This window comes from Clarias gariepinus, chromosome 26 (assembly GCF_024256425.1).
Source record: "Clarias gariepinus isolate MV-2021 ecotype Netherlands chromosome 26, CGAR_prim_01v2, whole genome shotgun sequence".
Taxonomy (NCBI): Eukaryota; Metazoa; Chordata; class Actinopteri; order Siluriformes; family Clariidae; genus Clarias; species Clarias gariepinus.
In genome coordinates, this window is record NC_071125.1 from 20,887,590 (window position 1) to 20,910,443 (window position 22,854).

General features: G+C 42.7%; 1 protein-coding gene across 1 annotated transcript in view; it reads right to left on the reverse strand.

Moving 5' to 3' along the window:
- Positions 1–22,854, reverse strand: part of map3k22 (mitogen-activated protein kinase kinase kinase 22) — a 65,680-nt gene that overhangs the window by 4,605 nt on the left and 38,221 nt on the right. Inside the window, exons 9-17 of the mRNA XM_053488341.1 lie at positions 22,115–22,248; positions 21,813–21,886; positions 19,983–20,044; positions 18,173–18,244; positions 16,341–16,505; positions 15,108–15,256; positions 14,585–14,716; positions 4,376–4,505; positions 543–720 (exon numbers count right to left, since the gene is read on the reverse strand). Coding sequence (XP_053344316.1) covers positions 543–720; positions 4,376–4,505; positions 14,585–14,716; positions 15,108–15,256; positions 16,341–16,505; positions 18,173–18,244; positions 19,983–20,044; positions 21,813–21,886; positions 22,115–22,248 — 1,096 coding nt within the window. The remainder of the gene's footprint in view (positions 1–542; positions 721–4,375; positions 4,506–14,584; positions 14,717–15,107; positions 15,257–16,340; positions 16,506–18,172; positions 18,245–19,982; positions 20,045–21,812; positions 21,887–22,114; positions 22,249–22,854) is intronic.

The following is a 22,854-nucleotide window of genomic DNA, read 5'->3' on the forward strand; positions in this document are numbered from 1 at the left end:
TCCTGTTTTAAAAAATATTAAATAAAATCATTAGTTTTTGTTTTTTGTGCGTTTGTTGTTTTTCTATTTCAACAATGTTTCTTGTGTTTTGAGCTAGCGTTTTATGATTTCTTGTTGTTTTCTTTGAATTTCCTCTTGTGTTTTTTGGGCCCAGGCATTATGTCATCAGCCCCTTTGTCGTCATAGTGTGTGAAGGGCCCCATTTTTTTCCTAAGGATTATTATTATTATTTTATTTCACCATTTTTGCAAGATGCAAAATGAAGAAATAATGCAAGATCCTTAAGAAAATATATTATTATTAATAACTTTAATTTAATTTAAATTATATATAATATGACATTTTATATTTGCATCATGCCTTTAAGTGACCATATATAGTTTTCAATTAAAATAATAAAAACAACAATAACAATAAATTATTCCTACATCATGAACCATAACATCATTTATTTATCAATAACCATTAATGCTGCGAATGAATCCTGTAATCTGTAAATGTAATGTTCATTAAAGTAAAAGATGTAGGTGAAAGGTCATTACCAGACATCCGCTTTGCGCCCGTAACCCTCTCCGTTGATCACCTCCGGACTCATCCAGTAGGGGGTGCCAGTGACTGATTTGATGCCTGTGCCTGACATGCAGATGGTCTGAATGCGTTTGCTGGCGCCGAAGTCTCCCAGCTTCACGTTTCCGGAGGAATCCCTCAGAATATTAGCACCTGAGTGACACACACGTACATGCACACATCAAACACAGCTATCATCAGCACTGACCAGATTTAATTTCGCGTTTTCAGTCACAGCTCCACTAGCCAATCCTGGAAAGCCAGCTAGTAGGCCTATGTGGAAATGCTATAACGTTATAACAAGGCAGCCATCTTAAACAAACAGATGAACTTTTTTTTACTGGTGTTGTTTGATGCCATTACATCTCCTGGACTCCGGTTCCAAAAGTTTGGAGCAGGACACGTAAAAACATCCGGTGTATGTCCGAGACAAGACCTCAGAATGACTAATACGTATAGAGGTATTTGGGTTTAAGGTTCTGTTACTTGGAGTTTGAGCCGTGCTGTGCTGTGCTGTCTTCCCACGCCTCCGTTCTGACTTGTTTTCTGTCGCACTGGTACGCATGTTGCCTGTGAGATTTGTGCTTGTTTGAGCAGTGACTAATTCGCACCAGCCACAAGATCCTCCACACCCTGGGAGCAGAGCCGAACTGACGACAGAACGCACAGAGAGAAAGAAAGTTGGAAGGAAAGTGGCACTCGGTACCTCTCTGTTCTCCGCTTCAGTTGATATTTCCACAGGACCTGGATTTATCATGGGAATGTGAAAGACCAGCTTGCGCAGACATAAATCAGTTAAATGCGCGAGGTTTAATCTTGGCATGCATGCTGCCTGATATCGCACCACGAGCACTGCACGCTTATCCGGTGCGTAATGGAAGCAAGGCAGGCATGGTCTGGTGGAGAAACATGATTTATGTGATTGTCTATGGAAAAAAATGTCTGATGAGTTCGGAATGAAGGAATGCAGGGTTTCTCTCGTTCCTGATTCTTTTGGCCGGAGCTAAAAGCAGAACTGGTGCCTGATGCAAGAGAACGCCAAAGCAAAGATACACAGCCTGGACAAAAAAAAAAGAAAAGAAAACTGACTCGCTTCATGCACTTCTGAAAGATCTTAACCATGATCTTTCTGAAATAGCCTCATTCTGGACTCATCAGAACACATGACCTTCTTCCATTACTCCAAAGTCTAAGCTTTATGGTTCCTCGTGAACTGAAGCAGTTTTACTGATGAGTCTCACTCACGAGTGGTTTTCTTTTAGCCAAACAGCTGTTTAGTCCCAATCCTGTGAGTCCTCATCACACTGTGTGGTTTTTCTGTTCATTTTTTACCCATGCGGCTTCCCCAAGTGTTTAAGTGATCTCTATTCATGATTTAGTTTTTTTTTCTTAACCACATTTCTTCTCCAAGGTTGACGGTTCAGCACTATCCTTTAATAACGTGTTGAACCCAGTTCCAGATCTCCTTAGTTGTTTTCTTTGCAAGATGCAGCAGAATTATTTGAGCCTTCTGAAAAGGTGATTTTTTTTTTTTTTTACGGGGAAGGCAGCAGTGTCAAGAGGTGTATTCTTAGCATATGGCTATGACGATGTGATACACCAGGGAATTTCCCCAGTTCGCTTGGTTTATAAACCGGAGATGCATCAGACTTTAAGGTCCAGTGTAAGTGAACAGAAGTTTCCAGATTCACACCAACGCTGTACTGGTGCCGATGCCAAGGCCAGCTTTAGGTTCTTATTTTCACCACTGTGAAGCTAAAATGTTGCAGCAGTTTTCCAGTCAATGGCATAAAAGTTATAACAACCCTTAAGATGACTTTTTTGTATTTCTGGCTTTGAGAAACATCAAATTTATCTAATCTGAACACAAGGATGTAGAAAACATCTAAATGGAAAACAATAAGAGATACCCATTTGCACGACTTTTATTTATTAAGTGATTTGTGTTTGAAATACATGCTGTTTTAAAGCTCCTGATGTTACCAGGTCTTGGTTCCGAAATAAATGTATTATGGAGCTGGAACCAAAAAGATGGAAATGCATGGAGCACTTTCAGATTAGATTGGAGAACTGTCTGTCTATGTGTCTGTCTGTCTGTCAGACCATGTGTCTCTCTTTCCATGCTCCTATGGGTCTGTCCAATTGTCCATGTGCATGTATCTATCTGAATATTTATTTGTCTATGTGTCTGTCTGTGTGTCTATGTGCCATGAAAACTGGTGCATGCCCAGGTATCTGTCAAAACATGTGTCTGTCCATGTGTCTGTGTCTTTATCTGTCCGTGTGTCCATGCACCTATATGCCTACGTGTCTATCTGCCTACATGCATTTTAACTGGCTAATTACAGTATAAATGTGATATATTATTTGTTTGTATTAAAACATTTCCATGCCAAACTTTATGCCGAATTATTATTATTTATTTACGTACTATATTTAATGTTTTATTGCTGCTACCATCAGTTTAGCCAACCTTCGCGAGATTTAATGTCTTTTGAGACCCCCTTCAGCGACTTGTTTTAAAAAAAAGCAACTAGTGACAAATCTAGCGAGTTTTTGGACAGGGTTTAGGTACTTTCTCCAGAGGAGAGTCACTATGACTTCCCCTGAGGGTGCAGCCTTAGTTGCCGGACATAAGTGAGACAGAGAAGCAGCAGCGGCGTTCAGCCAACAATACAGCCGCTGGCAAGGACGTGAATGAGCTGTGCATGTGCATGTCTGAAAGCTCCTTTTTTGTTTTCTTACATGAATCACACACTCATTTGCTATACCCCTCACAATCTGTACAAGGTTGCAAAAGGCTTGGAGCCTATCCTTGGGAACTTTGTGGGGTACTCCCTGGATAGGATGCCAGTCCATCATAGTGCACACACTCGCATACCTTCACATACTACGGGCAATTTCTGCATGTCTTTGGGCTGTGGAAGGAAACCGGTGTACCCACAGGAAACCTGACAAGCACGGGGAGAACAGATGCAAGGTGTGAATCCAACCCTTGCCCCTGGAGGTGCGAGGCCACAATACGCACAGTGCCGCCTTACATGAATCAACCATATGATAATACAATATATAATATAGATTTACAATAATAACTATAGTTACTTATGTTTTATATCAATAAATATATTAAATATAAAATAATTTACTAAACACTGGTATAGTAAAAATCTTTCCAATTTACTACAGATGCGTTATATACAAGAGATTTACGACATTATAGCTGCATTTAACACTTCTTTCACAGTCTGAACACTGGAGTTAAAAGAACAGCTAAAAGCGACTGTAGCAACACGGCGCCAGACGCATAAAGTCAGAAATATGACCCGATGTCAGTTTCTGTATGCGCGCTACCTTTTCCGTCTGCCGCTAGTTGCTATGCAAATACTATGCGGTGATAAAATCAATACCCAAATTAGCGCAGGATGCCGTTTAGTGACATCTAACGACTTTTCCTGCAGGCTTTTGCTACTTTGCATTGAAAACAGTTGGCAACGCTGACTGCTATGGATCATCCGTCACTCTACCGTCCTCTGAATTTTACTCTACACCACTTAAAATACTGGATGTAACTCCTTGTAATGTCCTTGTAAGGTTTTGTGTCGTTTGCCGTGTCCTTGTCATTTGCCGTGTCCTGTTTTTTTTTGCTGCTGCTGCAGACAAAACAATTTCCCTCAGGGATCAATAAACAACCCGTTAAGTCTCACTGTGAGGTTAAACTGCATGGTAACAAGAATCTAATTGGATGTCAAGAACCTGTTTAAAAATCTCGGTAGTTTAATGTGTTAGCGACGGGTTCTGCAGCTGCTACCTTTAATATCTCGGTGGACGATCATGTTGCTGTGGAGGTAGAAGACTCCCTGCAGGATCTGTCTGGTGTATCTGCGCGTCACCTTCTCTGTCAGAGCCCCGTACGCCTTTAGCTGGTCTTTAATCGAGCCCTGAACACAAACACACACACACACACACACACAAACACTCAGTACACACATGCCAGAACACAATGTTCTTTAACGGCACAGAGCCAGGAAGTACAATCTGGTGTACAATAATGATGATGTGATTGTAGGGAGGAGTGTCTGGTGAAGCCATAACTTTATATTAAATTTACAAAAATGAATAAAATGTTTTTAATAAAGAACGGTTACTGTAACAACGAAACAATCCGGCAAACAATTAACAGCTGTTGCACCACAGACCTGTCTGGTGGTACAGCATAACTGCGTAGAATGTCCTTACCACCCTATTAAATGTCCCTTATAAACCCCACCAAACCAATTCGGTGCAGATGACAAGGCACCTTTTTCCATTTTAGTACATAGTGGATGAACATGACAAAGAAGAATCACAATCTAGCCCACAATACACCACTACTCTTTATTTTTTCATTTGTACATTTTCCACTAGTCACTAATACTTTACTCTTTTTGCAACAGCAATTGATCAAAAATTATTTTGTGATAATTATTTTTGTATACTTTTTTAATAATTTGTAAAAGAATGTCGTATACGTTAAAAAAAACTTGTTACAGTTAGAACTATTATTGTGTGGGACATCTTAAAGTTGTGAGAAGTCACTTCCTGCTACCATTTATGTTCATTTGTTGTAAAAGTTCTTACTTCACCTACTTGTTGTCCTTCTTGTTCTATCCCTCGTTACAGCTTAACCTCTGACTGTTACAAAGCTCCTTCAATAAATAAGTATTCAATTCAATTCAATTAAATTTTATTTATATAGCGCTTTTAACAATGGTCATTGTCCCAAAGCAGCTTCACAAGAAAAAAAATGAAAGATTTTTTTTTTTTTGTTGTTTTTAAAAAAGAAAAGAAAAGAAGTATACACCTAAATATCTTTACAGAAAACATCACTCACTCATCGTCTATACTGCCTTTTTCTGTATACAGGGTCACGGGGAGAGCCCTATCCCAGGGGATTTGGGGCATGAGGTGGGGTACACCCTGGACAGGGTGCCAATCTATTGCGGGGCACACACACTCATTCACGCACTTTGGGAACACCAATTAGCTTTATTTGCATGTCTTTGGACAGTGTAGGACCAGGAGTACCAGGAGGAAAACCACCAGCACAGGGAGAACATGCAAACTTCATGCAAACATCAAACTTCACAAGGGGACAACTACTAAGCCACCGTGTCACCATATAATGTTTATGAATAAGCTTTATTTACGGAGCATCGAGTGAGTGTATTGTTACTTTAACATATTAGAAGTGCGTTACATTTGGCGCTGAATTTACTTTTAACATCCGACCAATCAGCATAAAGAATTCAACACTACCATGATGTAGGTAAAACGACATGTGCAGTATTTATGTTTGCTCAGTATATAATGGCCTGTTTTCTTCAGCAGCTGTAGTTCCTTAACTTCCCTCCGTGGGAGCTCTATCTACTTATCCACTGGAACTAAAAAAAGATATTTTGGCAATGATGATAATTTTTACATATTGACATTATGTCTACAGCTATGTTTACACAAACAATGTTTCTTTAATGCTTTTGAAATCTTTCCGATGAAAGGTCCCCACTTAGCTGTTCACATGGTTAATCTGGTAAGGTGTGTTTAATAGGATATTTTGATGTGCGCAGTGTTTTTTTTAAAGTTTTTTTTCCCCCCGCTATGAAGAGTTTAATCTGCTATAAATATAACAGAAAAGGAGGAATTTTTATTAATTTTTTTGGTTGGGTGCTTTACTATGTGTAAAATGTGAGCCAATTAATGCTCTTGTTCAGCCAGTAGGCCAGTGGGCGAATGTAAGGGTCCTCCACTAGAGGTCACTGTTTTTAGTTTGTAGTTTTTGTTGGCCGACTCAGTTTCCCAGCAGGCACCTCGGTCAGGTGATGCAGTGCACACCTGAACCGAGGTAGCCATCAACCAATCTATAAATAGCTGTTTAGACTGGGAAACTGGGTCGAGCATTTTTGGGTAAAACCACTGTCAGTTATGTGGGCATTTTGGTTTGTTTTTATTTGTTTAATTTGTATTTTGATTTTAGTTGTGTTAACTTGGGCTCTCTTATTGGCAATGTCTCTGTGTATGTTTTGTGTGTCTGTGTTAGTGGAGCTGATTCGGTCCTGTCCTCCTGTGTTCTTGTGGTTAGCTAGAGCAGGTAAGCAGTTAGGTGTATGTGTGGCTAGGAGCATGATTAGCTAAATGCTATGTTGAGTTTATAGTACAGTTACAGTACTAGCATGCTTCTAGCCATAGCCCTTCTGTGTCTCTAGCTATCCTGTGTTTCCTCTCTCCCGAGTTGCCCAGTGAGCCTAGCCTTTAGGTGTCCCCTAGCCTAGCCTTTGAGGTGTCCTCAGCCTAGCCTTTGATGTTTCCTGAACCTAGCCTTTGATGTGTCCTGAGCCTAGCCTTTGATGTGTCCTCAGCCTAGCCTTTGATGTGTCCTGAGCCTAGCCTTTGCTGGTCCCCTAGCTTAGCCTATGATGGTCCCCTAGCCTAGCCTATGATGGTCCCCTAGCCTAGCCTATGATGGTCCCCTAGCCTAGCCTTGGATGGTCCCCTAGCCTAGCCTATGATGGTCCCCTAGCCTAGCATATGATGGTCCCCTAGCCTAGCATATGATGGTCCCCTAGCCTAGCCTTTGATGGTCCCCTAGCCTAGCCTATGAGGGCCCCCTAGCCTAGCCACTGGGTATCCCTTGTCTGTGTTTCCTCTCCCCCTAGCGTCCCAGTGTGCCTAGGTTTAGAGTGCGGTCCCTCCGGGCTTTGGAGTAACGACTAGCTTGTGAGTGCTGCCTCGCTTAGCCTTGGAGGGCTGCCTCGCCTAGCCACTGGGTAGTCTTTGTCTGTGTTTCTGTGCCCCTATTCCCTAGTGTGTTTAAGCTAGTAGGTAAGTATAGCTTAGTGCATGTTGGGGCTGAAGACACGCTTAGCTAGGTGTATGTGTAGCTAACTGCCATGGTTAAGCAATGCTTAACCATGTTTAGCTAGAAGCCATGCCTAGCTGATTGCCATGTCTTTAGCCCTTGTCCTGTCCCTCTCTTGGTCTCTCGTCTCGTCGTTACGTGTCTCCTGTCCTCTCCAGTGTCTCTAGTGTCTCCAGTGTCTCCTGTGTCTCTAGTGTCTCCTGTGTCTCTAGTGTCTCTAGTGTCTCCTGTGTCTCTAGTGTCTCCTGTGTCTCTAGTGTCTCCTGTTCTCCCTAGTGTCTCGTTTCAGCTCCACACCTCGTTTATGTCCTGTTGTGTTTGTCCCCCTGTTATGTGTCTCGCCGCAGGGCGTGTTATGTGTCTCGCCGCAGGGCGTGTTAGGTGTCTCGCCGCAGGGCGTGTTAGGTGTCTCGCCGCAGGGCGTGTTAGGTGTCTCGCCGCAGGGCGTGTTAGGTGTCTCGCCGCAGGGCGTGTTATGTGTCTCCCCTTGTCTGTGTCTTGCCAGAGAGCTCCTGTTAGCACAAAGTTAAGTATCATTTAAGTTTGTTTGTTCCTTTGGTTGTATCTTTATTTATACTTTGTTTAATTATCATTAAAAAGACTCTTTTTTTGGTTACACCACCCCTCTGCCTCTATGCCTGCTCCTTCCGCCCACGGCGTCAACACCTGCCTTTACACCCAGAACGTGACAGAATGCTCGACCCACCAAGGCATAGCAGAGGGGGCTGGGACTAAAGCGGCAGCCTCACGTGGAGGCCACAGCTGCAGCACCCTTCAGGCCTCACGTGGAGGCCACAGCTGCAGCACCCTTCAGGCCTCACGTGGAGGCCACAGCTGCAGCACCCTTCAGGCCTCACGTGGAGGCCACAGCTGCAGCACCCTTCAGGCCTCACGTGGAGGCCACAGCTGCAGCACCCTTCAGGCCTCACGTGGAGGCCACAGCTGCAGCACCCTTCAGGCCTCACGTGGAGGCCACAGCTGCAGCACCCTTCAGGCCTCACGTGGAGGCCACAGCTGCAGCACCCTTCAGGCCTCACGGGGAGGCCACCGCTGCAGCACCCTTCAGGCCTCACGGGGAGGCCACCGCTGCAGCACGCTTCGAGCCTCACGGGGAGGCCACCGCTGCAGCACGCTTCGAGCCTCACGGGGAGGCCACCGCTGCAGCACGCTTCGAGCCTCACGGGGAGGCCACCGCTGCAGCACGCTTCGAGCCTCACGGGGAGGCCACCGCTGCAGCACGCTTCGAGCCTCACGGGGAGGCCACCGCTGCAGCACGCTTCGAGCCTCACGGGGAGGCCACCGCTGCAGCACGCTTCGAGCCTCACGGGGAGGCCACCGCTGCAGCACGCTTCGAGCCTCACGGGGAGGCCACCGCTGCAGCACGCTTCGAGCCTCACGGGGAGGCCACCGCTGCAGCACGCTTCGAGCCTCACGGGGAGGCCACCGCTGCAGCACGCTTCGAGCCTCACGGGGAGGCCACCGCTGCAGCACCCGCCGAGCGCCTCGAGGAGGTCCCAGCAGCAGCAGCCGCCGAGCGCCTCGAGGAGGTCCCAGCAACACCAGCAGGCCTCATGTGGAGGCCCCCACCTTCGTCCAGTAGCCCTTATTCAAGGCTCACCGCCTTCGGAGCGACACCCCAGCACAGCGTCCAGCACCCGGCTTCGATGTCGGGCACCCACCGCTGCACGGCGGAGGAAAAGCCAGTACTGCATCGGCCGCCCGGATTGGGGGACAACACAGCACTGTCTTCAAGGGCTCTACTTCTCAGAGCAATACAGTGCTGCCCCCTCCGCCCGGCCTACAACAGCGATCCGGTGCTGCCTCCGCCACACAGTTGACTATGGGAGCTAGCCCGTCGGGGTCGGGTGAAGGGACACCAGGGAAGTGCCCTGGGACCACCAATAGCGCTCCGGAGGAGCGGTTTAAGGGGGGGGGTACTGTAAGGGTCCTCCACTAGAGGTCACTGTTTTTAGTTTGTAGTTTTTGTTGGCCGACTCAGTTTCCCAGCAGGCACCTCGGTCAGGTGATGCAGTGCACACCTGAACCGAGGTAGCCATCAACCAATCTATAAATAGCTGTTTAGACTGGGAAACTGGGTCGAGCATTTTTGGTTAAAACCACTGTCAGTTATGTGGGCATTTTGGTTTGTTTTTATTTGTTTAATTTGTATTTTGATTTTAGTTGTGTTAACTTGGGCTCTCTTATTGGCAATGTCTCTGTGTATGTTTTGTGTGTCTGTGTTAGTGGAGCTGATTCGGTCCTGTCCTCCTGTGTTCTTGTGGTTAGCTAGAGCAGGTAAGCAGTTAGGTGTATGTGTGGCTAGGAGCATGATTAGCTAAATGCTATGTTGAGTTTATAGTACAGTTACAGTACTAGCATGCTTCTAGCCATAGCCCTTCTGTGTCTCTAGCTATCCTGTGTTTCCTCTCTCCCGAGTTGCCCAGTGAGCCTAGCCTTTAGGTGTCCCCTAGCCTAGCCTTTGAGGTGTCCTCAGCCTAGCCTTTGATGTTTCCTGAACCTAGCCTTTGATGTGTCCTGAGCCTAGCCTTTGATGTGTCCTCAGCCTAGCCTTTGATGTGTCCTGAGCCTAGCCTTTGCTGGTCCCCTAGCTTAGCCTATGATGGTCCCCTAGCCTAGCCTATGATGGTCCCCTAGCCTAGCCTATGATGGTCCCCTAGCCTAGCCTTGGATGGTCCCCTAGCCTAGCCTATGATGGTCCCCTAGCCTAGCATATGATGGTCCCCTAGCCTAGCCTTTGATGGTCCCCTAGCCTAGCCTATGAGGGCCCCCTAGCCTAGCCACTGGGTATCCCTTGTCTGTGTTTCCTCTCCCCCTAGCGTCCCAGTGTGCCTAGGTTTAGAGTGCGGTCCCTCCGGGCTTTGGAGTAACGACTAGCTTGTGAGTGCTGCCTCGCTTAGCCTTGGAGGGCTGCCTCGCCTAGCCACTGGGTAGTCTTTGTCTGTGTTTCTGTGCCCCTATTCCCTAGTGTGTTTAAGCTAGTAGGTAAGTATAGCTTAGTGCATGTTGGGGCTGAAGACACGCTTAGCTAGGTGTATGTGTAGCTAACTGCCATGGTTAAGCAATGCTTAACCATGTTTAGCTAGAAGCCATGCCTAGCTGATTGCCATGTCTTTAGCCCTTGTCCTGTCCCTCTCTTGGTCTCTCGTCTCGTCGTTACGTGTCTCCTGTCCTCTCCAGTGTCTCCAGTGTCTCCTGTGTCTCTAGTGTCTCTAGTGTCTCTAGTGTCTCCTGTGTCTCTAGTGTCTCCTGTGTCTCTAGTGTCTCCTGTTCTCCCTAGTGTCTCGTTTCAGCTCCACACCTCGTTTATGTCCTGTTGTGTTTGTCCCCCTGTTATGTGTCTCGCCGCAGGGCGTGTTATGTGTCTCGCCGCAGGGCGTGTTAGGTGTCTCGCCGCAGGGCGTGTTAGGTGTCTCGCCGCAGGGCGTGTTAGGTGTCTCGCCGCAGGGCGTGTTAGGTGTCTCGCCGCAGGGCGTGTTATGTGTCTCCCCTTGTCTGTGTCTTGCCAGAGAGCTCCTGTTAGCACAAAGTTAAGTATCATTTAAGTTTGTTTGTTCCTTTGGTTGTATCTTTATTTATACTTTGTTTAATTATCATTAAAAAGACTCTTTTTTTGGTTACACCACCCCTCTGCCTCTATGCCTGCTCCTTCCGCCCACGGCGTCAACACCTGCCTTTACACCCAGAACGTGACAGCGAAAGTAAAGGCAGGTGGGAGAGAGCTGAGTTTACCCATCAGGAATGGAAGTGAAAGTTACTTCCTGGAAACTTGTCACGCCGGCTAATATTACCTTCACCTGGGGCAAACATGCGGAAACAATCGGATCAAGTGTTTACATGGCTAATATTTACCTATTCAACAGATTTTGAACGATTTACACCACCACTCTCAATTCCACAAAAAAATTGAGGTGTTTTATCCACCGCTTTTTTATTAAAATATGGCTATTAATCTCATTATTAGTAGAATATTAAGGGTCTATGTACACGCGCCTCATATTACTGCAATAAATGAAGTTTGTAAATGTTCAAACTTCGATTTTTACGAGTTTAACATAAACACATTATTATTTCCCATAACATATTTTAAGCAGAAATTCTGTCCTTAACTTATAGTTAAGATGTTTATACAGTAAGAATTTGTTCAGCGCATTTATGTTTCCTCGCTTTCTATCCTTCTCAAATCTCTGCACACGGAACAATAGTAAAAAACATGTTTTCTAGCGTGCACAGTTATATATTACTTCTTACAAATATCGTTAAGGAAAAAACACATCCCATGATTTACTCTAACAGAAAAACACTGCGCTCCTGTGACAGCACAAAACAAGAAGACAGAATCTGCCAAGACGTGTCCTTCGGCGTGTTTTTCACACGGAGCCCAGTTTCCACATGCTTACCCAGCTGGAACTGGAAGTGTGTTGAGGTGTTTGTCCAGATATAGAGCCGGTTCTATTCCCAAACCGTGTGCTTGTGTGTTTCTTTGACAATCCGATCCGAGCGGGCTAATGTGTCCCGCATTTCCTTCGCCTTCCTGTTTTCGCCTCGAATTCTGGAAACAATGTCTCCTCGAGGTCTGTGCCGAGAAAAGCAAATTCCAGTCGACTCAGCACCTCGGCGAGCACTTAAGCTCATCCCTGATCCCTTAATCTTGCTCTACGACATGCTAACCTAGTTGTTTTGATATCTGTACAGTATCTTTAATGCATATCTACATTTATATCCTTTACTTCATATTTTATTTTAGGAATGCACCCATATTAAACCCTTTGACTCAATCTATAAGTATTAGCATTACTCTTTTTATAAATGCAATCCTTCAAACCACTAAACGACTAACTTAGCTAGCTAACCAATGCTAGCCTTTGCAAAAACAAACACAACACAAATCGTAGTACTCCGTCATTTGTAACAATAATAAATATAAGGTGTAAAACAATAATACTGTTTAATAACTTAAAATTTTATAAAATGGCAAAAAACATGTCTAAATCAAGATTTCCGAATACTATTATTAAGGCTCGATTTAGCCGACTAGCTAACTTGTAGTAGCCTTTAACGCAGATTGAGACAAATGTCTTAACATCTTAGTCTGGATTCTGCATTATCAATTTATTTTAACATTTGTCACAATAAACATGTTTCTCACAAATGATTATGATTAGCTAAATTAGCTAACATGCCATATTAGCATATGCTCGTTCTGTTGATATAATGTGGCCATGTATTGTTTGCTAATTTGGAGCTTTAAAAGCTTTTTTCCCAGAACAAAACATGAATTTAGCACATAAATCAATTAAAATCATGAATTTATTATTTTTTTCCGCCCACATTAATCATGTTAGCAAAGAAACAGCGAGTTATTATGCATTTGTTAATCGATTTCCCAGTTACATTGTCAGTTCCCAGTAATCCCAAACCAACGCTCCCAAACCATCCAGAAACAACATTTATGATTTAAATGAGCCTGTAAAAGACCATTGTTACTTTTTCTCCTTAAATCTGTCCTGTTTCTTTTTGTCCTACAGAATAATCTAAAAAAAAAGAAAGAAAAAAGGTCTTTCTTTTTTGCTCCCTATTAAATCTGACATCTTGTGTTTAACCACAATAGGAGCATTTTCTGTGAAAAACATATAAAGCTTTCGCTCAGGGCCAAAAAGCAGACGTCAAATAAACCTCCAGCATCAAAGACATCAGTTTTTCTTTTTCTTTCTTTCTTTCCAGTGGATTCTGTCTGTCATTATGGGTTTCTATACATGAAACATGACGAATATCACAATAAATTGGACGCTCTTAGAATACAAGCTTTCAGATGAGGTCACTCTGTTCATTCTTCTAGCTGGAGCTGCGGAATTAGAACGATTAGAACGTTCGACTTGTATGTAAGCAGCTTTAGGAACCCATGAGAAACGACCTTTCTCTCAAAGTACTTACTTACCTCTTCATTCTTCTAAACCGTTACATATTTTTTGACACATTACTCTTCTGAAGTCATATCCTTTCCATATAAGGGGAGATTGTGTGTGTGTGTGTATGTGTGTGTTGGTGTGCTTTACTTAAAACCACATCTTCTTCCAGAGACCTTGGTCAAATATATAATCCCTCTCCTTTTTTTCCAGACAACATGAGTAAGACTCTTAAAGCGAGTCGCAAAAAAACACGCCTGTGTCTCATTAAAGCTTTCTCTTTTATTGAAAAAAATTCATTAAAGAACTTATAAAACTAAGCTGCAGTGCTAACAAAGGTTAGGACTGCTGTTTGGCCAGGGACACTTGGATCTTGGTCATGTTTACTTCCTGTGATCAGATTATTTTTTTTTTTTTGCTCAAATAGAAACAAAAACAACTCCAGCATTGTCCAGAGACTAATAATACTCATTAATAAAGCACATGTACCAGATAGTGGATGACTAAAATGTTTTCGAAAACTCACCCGAACTATTTTTTACCTGGGTCAGAAGTTCAGTAATTATACAGTACTGTGTAATAGTCTTAGGCTTCCTGTTATTTTTTTTTTTTAAAGTGCAAACCTTTTCATATCGAGTTACCGATAAACGGGCCCATCTATGTGCCACCCCGCACACCGGACGACGGATACACCCACCCTAGAGAAATATCCCTAATTTCTGTGGCAGTTACTAACGGGGTACTACAACTTTGCTCAAGGGTCCCCGCGGCAATGGGGCTCGAACCGGGGACCTCCTGATCAGCGATCCAACACCTTATCCATAAAGCTGATAAGTTTTGATTGCCAAAAAAAAAGCAGGTGCAACAGTCAATCTCTTCAGAAGAACTGTGTGTGTGGTTCTGCAGGATTCTCAGTAAAACCTGGTAGCTAATTTCCTTATAAAACTGCACAAATTGTACCTAACACTAAATGATCCTCAAAGCATCATCATGCCAAATACTTATTAATTACTGTGTCTGTTTAATCACAACTGTATTTATTTTTTATTTAAAGTCATACTTGCTCTAAATCATTTTCTTGCATGTGTCTACATGTACTGTTCCAACCTTCTTCTAACGACCTTCACGTTGACGTGATGCTGTCTCGGCGCGTGTTAACATAATTTATTATAATCCATGAATTTTTCGATGACATACGCACCCCTGGCATGAACTCGACGAAGATGGAGAGCTTCCTCTGGTCGGGGTCGCGCAGGCAGCCGTAGTACTGGACGATGCGCTCGTGACGGAGATTCTTCAAGAGCTGGATCTCGCATTCAAGTGCGTTCACTTCCTATGTAGATGACGAGAGAGAACCAAACGTGTAAACCTGACTTTGTGTCAATGTCTTGTTTACGAGATTCTGATGAGTGTTGGTCAAGTACCATTTCAGACCAAACACGTTTGGTGTACACTGGAGCTAAAGTTTATTTTTAACATGCAAATCTAGGTGAATGTACTACAGTATACATGACACGTTCTGATATGCATAAACAGGAATAACCCCGTATTCAGATACTACATATAGGAGTCAGACTGAGATTCTGAACGACTCGTAGCAGGTGTATGATGATCTGTGCGCACCGCTTTCTTTAGCAACATCACGGAGCTCAAGATTACACACACATATGAAGTTTTTTTTCTCTTTTTTCTGAGAGCTAGAGGAAGCTTGTGGTAATGTTTACCTTGCTGGTCTCCTGACAATCGGGGGCAAAGGGCACCTGTTTAACGGCAAGCTCTCTGCCAGTGTCCGCGTCGTAGCAGAGGTAAACCTCGCCAAAGGCTCCACGACCCAGCAGCTTTCCTTGACGCCAGTTCACCGGCGCCCGCGGAGCTACACACACACACACACACACACACACACACAGACCACACTGACGTGAGCATAGCAGCTACATTCCAAACACAGTCCCACAATGAACCGCAAACCATTCTCAAACATAATCTCAGCCAGATTTTACCATTCACACTGATTTACGTCTACTTTATAACAGACCTGCTGACTGTGAATTATTCTCTGTTCTACTGAACTCACAGACCGTGAATCACTCCAATGTCGACCTCTTTAACTTGGAGGAACGTCTGAAGCTGACGAACTGAACAACCGATCCCACTTTTGCTTTGTTTTTATTATGTCTGGCTGACTCAAGAAAAAAAATCCAGGGTTTAGTGTTTAAGACTCTCTTTAGAGCGTTACACCTAATAATTTTATTATTAATTGACAGTAAAAAACACTTTTTGATTCGAAAGCATGTCTTTCCTGACTAGACGCAACTCATGAACTTTGTCAGATTAAAAATACTATATGAATTTTTTTTTTTATGCAAGTGTTCTATATATATATATATATATATATATAGGACACTTGCATAAAAAAAAATATATATACAGTATATATATATATATATATATATATATATATATATATAGATAGATAGGTATTTTTTAAAGGTTTCCTGGGTTTTCTCCAGATTTTCTCCCTAATTTTGTAGTAGCCAATTCCTAAATGTCATTAGGTCACTCTCCTATCAAGAGCGCGATTGATGTGAAAGCGCTAAAGTGCCTCTCTTCCCCCCCTTACTGAGAGAGCTCGGCCAATCAGATCTCTCTAGGGTTCCCGCTGCATAAGGCTATAGCATCACAATCTGGGATTCGAACTTGCGATCTCCAGATCATAGGGTGAGCTTGTTACCACTGCACCTCTCAGGGACAAAAAAAATGCTTAGACTAAACAATGTGAAATTTTTTTATTTGTAATAAATTGTAATAAAAATGAATCCTAAATGCAAATGAAAATATGTTTATATCAACAGAACTGAAATTATCATAAAATTTATTTCAATTGTTGATTTTTGACTTTAAGGCATAATACAACATGAGCAAAGAAAGTTAGAGAGTGTGTGTGTGTGTGTAGTTACATTTGGCAGAACTGCGCTGGCTGCTTTTGTCGCTCCAGCCGATGGTGCGCAGGTCTCCGCTGTACGCGAGCGTGCTGTCTCCGTTGTAGCTGCGTGTGCGGCTCGAAGGCACCAACTGGAACAGGTTCTCCTGCGGCATGAAGCTCCGTGGGAACGTGCTACGACCTGACGAGTACACACACACACACACACACACAAATCAAAATGACATGTTTAATTGATCAAGTTTGCAGGATTCACACACAATCATGCAGTATCTTGAACATAGTTACATTTATCTCCACTTTCTTAAAATAAGATTACAACAAATAAATAAAAGATAAGACTATTAAGTTTATTTTTAATAAAATGCGACTACAGTTTTAAGCAAAAAGTTCTTGTTGTTCTATTAGGAAAATTTTTTGCCAGCTTTTAGGATTGTACTGTATTTCTTAAAAGAAATTCAACTTCAAATTTGCTTCTTAAATGAAGCAGAATTCTCCGCCAGTAGAACGAGACATTTTCGCTTGCAATTTTAGCAACATTTAACTAGAGATAAGCTTAATAATCTCATATTTGTATTTTTGTAATCTCATTTTAAGTAATTATCAGTACATTTGGCTAGATTTAAGAATATTTCAGTTGCTTAGATTTTTCCATTTCTGCAGTGTATGTAAAGTCACACCCCACAACTGATTCTTAAATCAGGTTTAGAAGGTTTTTTTTTCTATAAAATTCAGTCACCTGTTAAATATGGAAGGTACATAAAAAAAGTTGAATGAATTGCAACTTTATTTTTCTAAAATCAAGACTTTTTGTCTCATAGCTCTGACTTTCTTTTTCTTGTAATTAAAACTGTTTAAAAAATATAATTCAGACGTTTCTCTTAACGTTTCTCTTTATTTCTAGCAGTTAAATCTTTGTCTCGTAATTCTGACTTCATTTATTTTTAATATTTCTGACAGCATTGCTCATAATTCAGAGATTTTTCTAACAACTGCATTTTTATTTCCCGCTATTCAGACTTCGTTTCTCATAATTCAGACTTTTCTTCCTGCAATGCGACTTCATTTCTTACGATTCTGATATTTGTCATTTTATTTCGTCCAGCTGAACACGGTCACGGCCTTCTACCCTGAAACTCTGTGGTTTATTAAAGTGGGTTTGTCCTCTGATACTGACAAGAGAGACGTCGTGGCCAATGGCCCTCTCCATTTTTTTTTTTTTTTGATCTTGGTCCTTTTCTGAGCTTAGATTTTCCTTCCTCTCAAACTCTGTCTCTGTCTCCCCTCGATGCCCCCCCAGCAATTATGCTACACAGGAAGTAGCTCTTGGCTTGCTGTTTTGATACAGTCAGGGGAAACACAAATCAGGAACACACACACACACCACTGTTCTGATACACACAGTACACTATCCCCAGGGGAAACACATATCAGTGCTGGCCAAGGTTATGTACTGACACACACTCGCCACACAATACACACTCGGCTTACATGAAAACGACTCTCAATGCAAACTTGATGTGTATCATCAGGTACATAACCTATATATATATATATATATATATATATATACTGTATACGACGCACCCTCAACCTCTTATCCAAATGCCTTTGAGACCTAAATGTTGAAACTATGAATATATATATATATAATTGGAGCTCTAGTTTAATGTGTTACCGATAGCAACAATAAGCATGTTTATATAAATCTGTTTAATATTCCGAACTATCGTTACAGCTGCTACTACACGTAATAAATCAACACCTTCTAACCAATGGGAATGGAGAATTTGTCAAGTGCTGTGGTATAAAGTTAACAACTGTAACACACTGTATTTATGATCTTACCGTCGCCGTAGTCCTTGCTGCGATTGGTTAAGTGGAACTGTCGTGGGAAAGTCCCGTGCTTCCCGTGTCGACCTGCAGGGGGAGCAGTGAGACGAAGAGCTTAGCTAATGTACACAAACTGTAAACACTAACCATGAGCACACGATAAGAGACGGGCTTGGAAAGAGGAAACAGAGTACAGATACACACATGCATTAACACACATCATTAAAAAATATACATATCAACATCCTTCATTTTAAACAGTTGTGGATTAGCCAATCGAAGAAGGTCAGAGGCGGGGCTTAAGTTACAGACTTAATCTTGTGAAAGCTTGTCCAGCTTGTGCTTGATAAAATGCTAAATATGAAGCTGATTTGATTTTTGCCTTCATATAAACAACTTGGTCTGCTTGCAAACAACAACAAAATCTCCTGCATCTTCGCCCAAAAAACGCCCACGACAAACCAGCACCACGTTTACTGGCACACGCCAGAACTGTCCTTGTGAAAGCAGCGTCGCTCTATGAAGGGCTTTATCACTCATGCGACAGAAAGAGGGAGAGAGCCGAGGGAAAGATCGTGTGCGTGTGTGTGTCTGTGTATGAGCGCAATGGCGGCAATTGAAAGCAGCTGGCGAGTGTATGAGGCGTGTGTTTTCAGCGGCGTCTCCCACAGCAACGCGGCCGTGTGTGCATTCAGAGCAGAGAAAGGAGAGGAAAAATCGACTCATATGGCAAAATAAACAAATCAGCCTGCCTCTATGGAGATATGTTCACTGAAACAGCACAGAGTGTGTGTGTGTGTGTGTGTGTGTGTGTGTGTGTGTGTGTGTGTATGATGGTGAGGTTCTCTCTTGAAAAGACCAGCAATGTGCATGTGGAAATCTGGTTTATTTGGAGAAATGGTCTTTGTGCATCTGCGTGTCTGTGTGTGTGTGAGTGGGAGAGAGACAGTGTGTATGTTTAAGTGTAAGACAGAAAGGTCTCCCTGTGTTTGGGAGGATCTTATTATTAAGGATGCCTGATTTGTTTGATCCCTTTTCAAAAGTAATATTGAAGAAAAGAGAACGAAGACAATGCTGATGGAGGAAAAGAGAAGAGAGGAGAAGTGTAAAGAGACAAAAAGTGAAAAGAAAAGGAGAAATAAGATGGGAGGCAAGGAGATAAAATATAAGAAGAAAAGAGAGGAGAGGAGAGGAGAAGAAGTGAGAAAAGAGGAGATAAGAGCTGAGAATAGAGGAGATAAAAAGAGATGAGAAAAGAGGGAAAGAGATTAGATGAGGGGGGGAGAAGAGATGAGAAAAAAGGAGATAAGAAAAAATGAGAAAGGAAAAGAGATGAGATGAGATGAAAGGAGGAGAGGAGATGAGAAGAGATGAGAAAAGAGGACATAAGAAGACATAAGAGGGCAAGATATAAAATGAGAAGAGGGGAGAAGAGGGGAGATGCGAAGGGATGAGATGAGACGATAAGAGATCGAAAAAAAGGGAAGATAAGAAGAGATGAGAAGAGAAGCAAGGAGAACAGAAAAACAAGAAAAGAATAAGTGAGAACAGGAGATGAAAACAGATATGTAAAGAAAGGTATAGAGAAAGTGAGAAGACAGAAGAACAGAATAACTGACAGGAGAAGAAAACTGAATGAGAGATAAGGAAAAAAGATCAAAGGAAAACAGACATAAGGAAAGAAAAGAAAAAAGGTGATAGAGGTGATGAGTCAAGAACAATAAAGACAGAATATACAGTATATTAACAAAACAGAGAAGATAAAAAAAAAATGCTAACAAACATGGCCGTCATTAGCATTAGCATCTGAGCTGTGGCCTTTTACCTTTATAGTCGTAGGTGAGGTTCAGGTAATTGTTGTCGCGGTTGTTCTGGGAGAACGGAGGACTGCGAATGGAAAACACCTGGTTAGTGCAGTTTTGTGTTTGAAACGGAAAAGATTCGGGATTCTGTGGCCAGAAAAGTGTGTGACAGCATGAGGCAGCTTGTGAGCCGGACAGAACCATGGGTGAAAAAAACATGTCAAAATAATGAACTTTTGCTTTCTCATGAGCAATACACAAAGTTTAATAGAGTGCATACAACATCATATAACAATATCTTCCCTGAGGATAGCAACACTGCCACCTGCTGGACTGGAGGATGGAGCAGGAAAAGAAGATGAACCGGAAACAAATAGATAACTGTGTTGTACAAGATCTGTCCTTTAAACCATCAACAACACAACTTACATACGCGTGTCTATGTTTATGAAACACTCTTAGTAGTTAATGTATAAATTAATACAGTACTTTAAAATCTGTGGAAAATATAGCTGCTTAAGAAAAATCAGACAATATGTACTTAAACAATTATCAATATCATGATTAACTGATTTACCTTAATTATGATTAATGAACGATAATGATCATTATTAAAATATTTATTTTTCTGCCGTCATAGTTCAATGACATTTAAAGTGGTAAAATCTCGCTGTTCCTCTATAATCCTATAGGTGGTGCACTCTTCACTATAACTATTTACACTATGTGGTAGAAGTAAATTAACTGCTACGTTTAGTTAGAATTGCAACAAGATCTGAAAAAAAGAATAATATTAAGTGGGAGTCTTTATAAAATTGTGACACTAATAGAATCGCAAAACGACTAGAATCATAATGTAGCTATAATGATAATATCGTATGGGGATACGTAAACATATTGAGGAAAGTATTAACAAAAAAACTTCATTTTAAAAATTCTTTTAATACTTATTAAGTTTTTATGTTTAATAATAACATTATAACTTTTTATCTAAGGTTCTTGATGTCGGCTTTGATTAATTGCCCAGCCCTACTCCAAACCGTGCTCTATGCTAGCAGTGTAAACTCAGAGACAGCCTAACAGACTCTGACTCTGAGCGAAAGTCAGTTTAAATCCTGTCGCTGATGCTCTCAAACGTTTACATTTACTTCACCCTGCTAAGTCCTGACTCGCCGCCGCCGCCGCTCAGCCCGTCTGCTTTCTCTTTTCTGACCCGAACGCAGGTCAGTTTGTCTAAGTCTGTATGTAATTGTTTTAAAATGGACTGTGAAAAAGGTCAGAGCAGAAGGTCGCGAGCTTGCCGCGTGGATTGTCCGGCTCGGTGTTATTGCCTCCAGGCCGGTGACGTCAGCGGCGTGCAGGACGAGGCCCCGGATAGCACACACACACACCCGGAGAGAGGGAAGAAATTTCCATGCACTTGTTTCCTGACATTGTTCTGGAAAGCCAGAGGCCAGATAAGACTTGTGCAGGTAGCACAGTTCCAGTCTCTCACTTTCTCTCACTCTCGTAGCCTGTTCTACTGTCGCTTTTATTTTATTGCAAACTGTAAAGGATCGGTGCATCAGCGTTTCTACAACATAATCACTTCCCGCTAAACTTTCTCCCTCTCTTGCCCTCTATCTTTCTCTCTCTTTCTTTGTTCTCTTTTTTTTTTCTAAACAAACGCAGCACGCGATCACTCCGGAACTCAGGCGTCCAGATAACGCTGTCGTTGCCGCAGCAACGTGAGCAACTTCCTGTCCGGCCTCTGCAGGATCCTGATTCATTCCTTCTGCATGTATATGCACACACACACACACACACACACAGACAGACACACACACTGAAAAAACATGCAGGCTTCCCCTCACCTGTCTAGAGCCTGGTCCAGGGACTGGCAGCTGCTGGACAGGGAACCATCAGCACTTCCGAAAGGATCCATGACCTACAAAGAAAAACAGTTCGGGTCACACCTGAGTGAACGTTATGATGGATTACGCACAGTTCTACCAAACATTAGCTCATCTATTCCCGTCTCCTCTGGTGTTTGATGTCTTGGGTATGAAGGAGCCATTACTGACTCCACCATTTATAAACACAGCTCCTCTGCAGGTTCCCAGGGCGCTCACTGGAGCTGCGTCGTTCAGATGTGCGGGCGAGTCGAGGTGCTTACGTTGGGATCGGGCGTCTCGGGGATGAACTCTCCCTCGCTGTGGATGCTGGTGTAGGAGCCCTGGCGAGCGATCTGCTGCTGCTCCTCGGGAACGCTGCCTGGCGGTGGGGAACTCCTCCCTGTGTGCAGAGAGCCTGGAGAAAAACGACAGAGACGAAGGGGGAGAGAAAGAGAGAGAGACAGATGGATAATTTGAAACTAATCCATGAGGAGATAAGAGAAGGGCCCAGGGTTAAAAGGAATGAGATGGAGGAGTGGATTGAGAAAAGAGAGAAAAGCTGGAATAAGCAGACGTCTAGAAGAGGGAGGGAAAGAAATAAACAAAAAGCAGAGTGTAGTATATAAAGACAAAGCAGAGAGAAATCGAGAGAGAGAAAATTGAAAATCTAATTGAATTGACAGACAGAGATAGAGACAGACAAAATGACAAAGACACAGAGAGAAAGAAAGAGACAGACAGACAGACACAGAGAAAGTGAGACAGACAGGCAGACAAAAAGACAAACAGAGAGAAACAGAAACAGAGAGAAAGACATACATACAAGCACAGAGAGAGAGAGGGAGACAGGCAGACAAACAGAGAGAGAGAGAGAGAGATGGAGACGGACACAAATCGAGACAGACAGACAGACATGGAGAGACAGACAGATAGACAGAGAAACTTTTGAGAGATAGACAGATTGATGAACAGAGAGAAAGACAGAATAAATAAAGAGAAAGGAGAGAGACAGACAAACAGA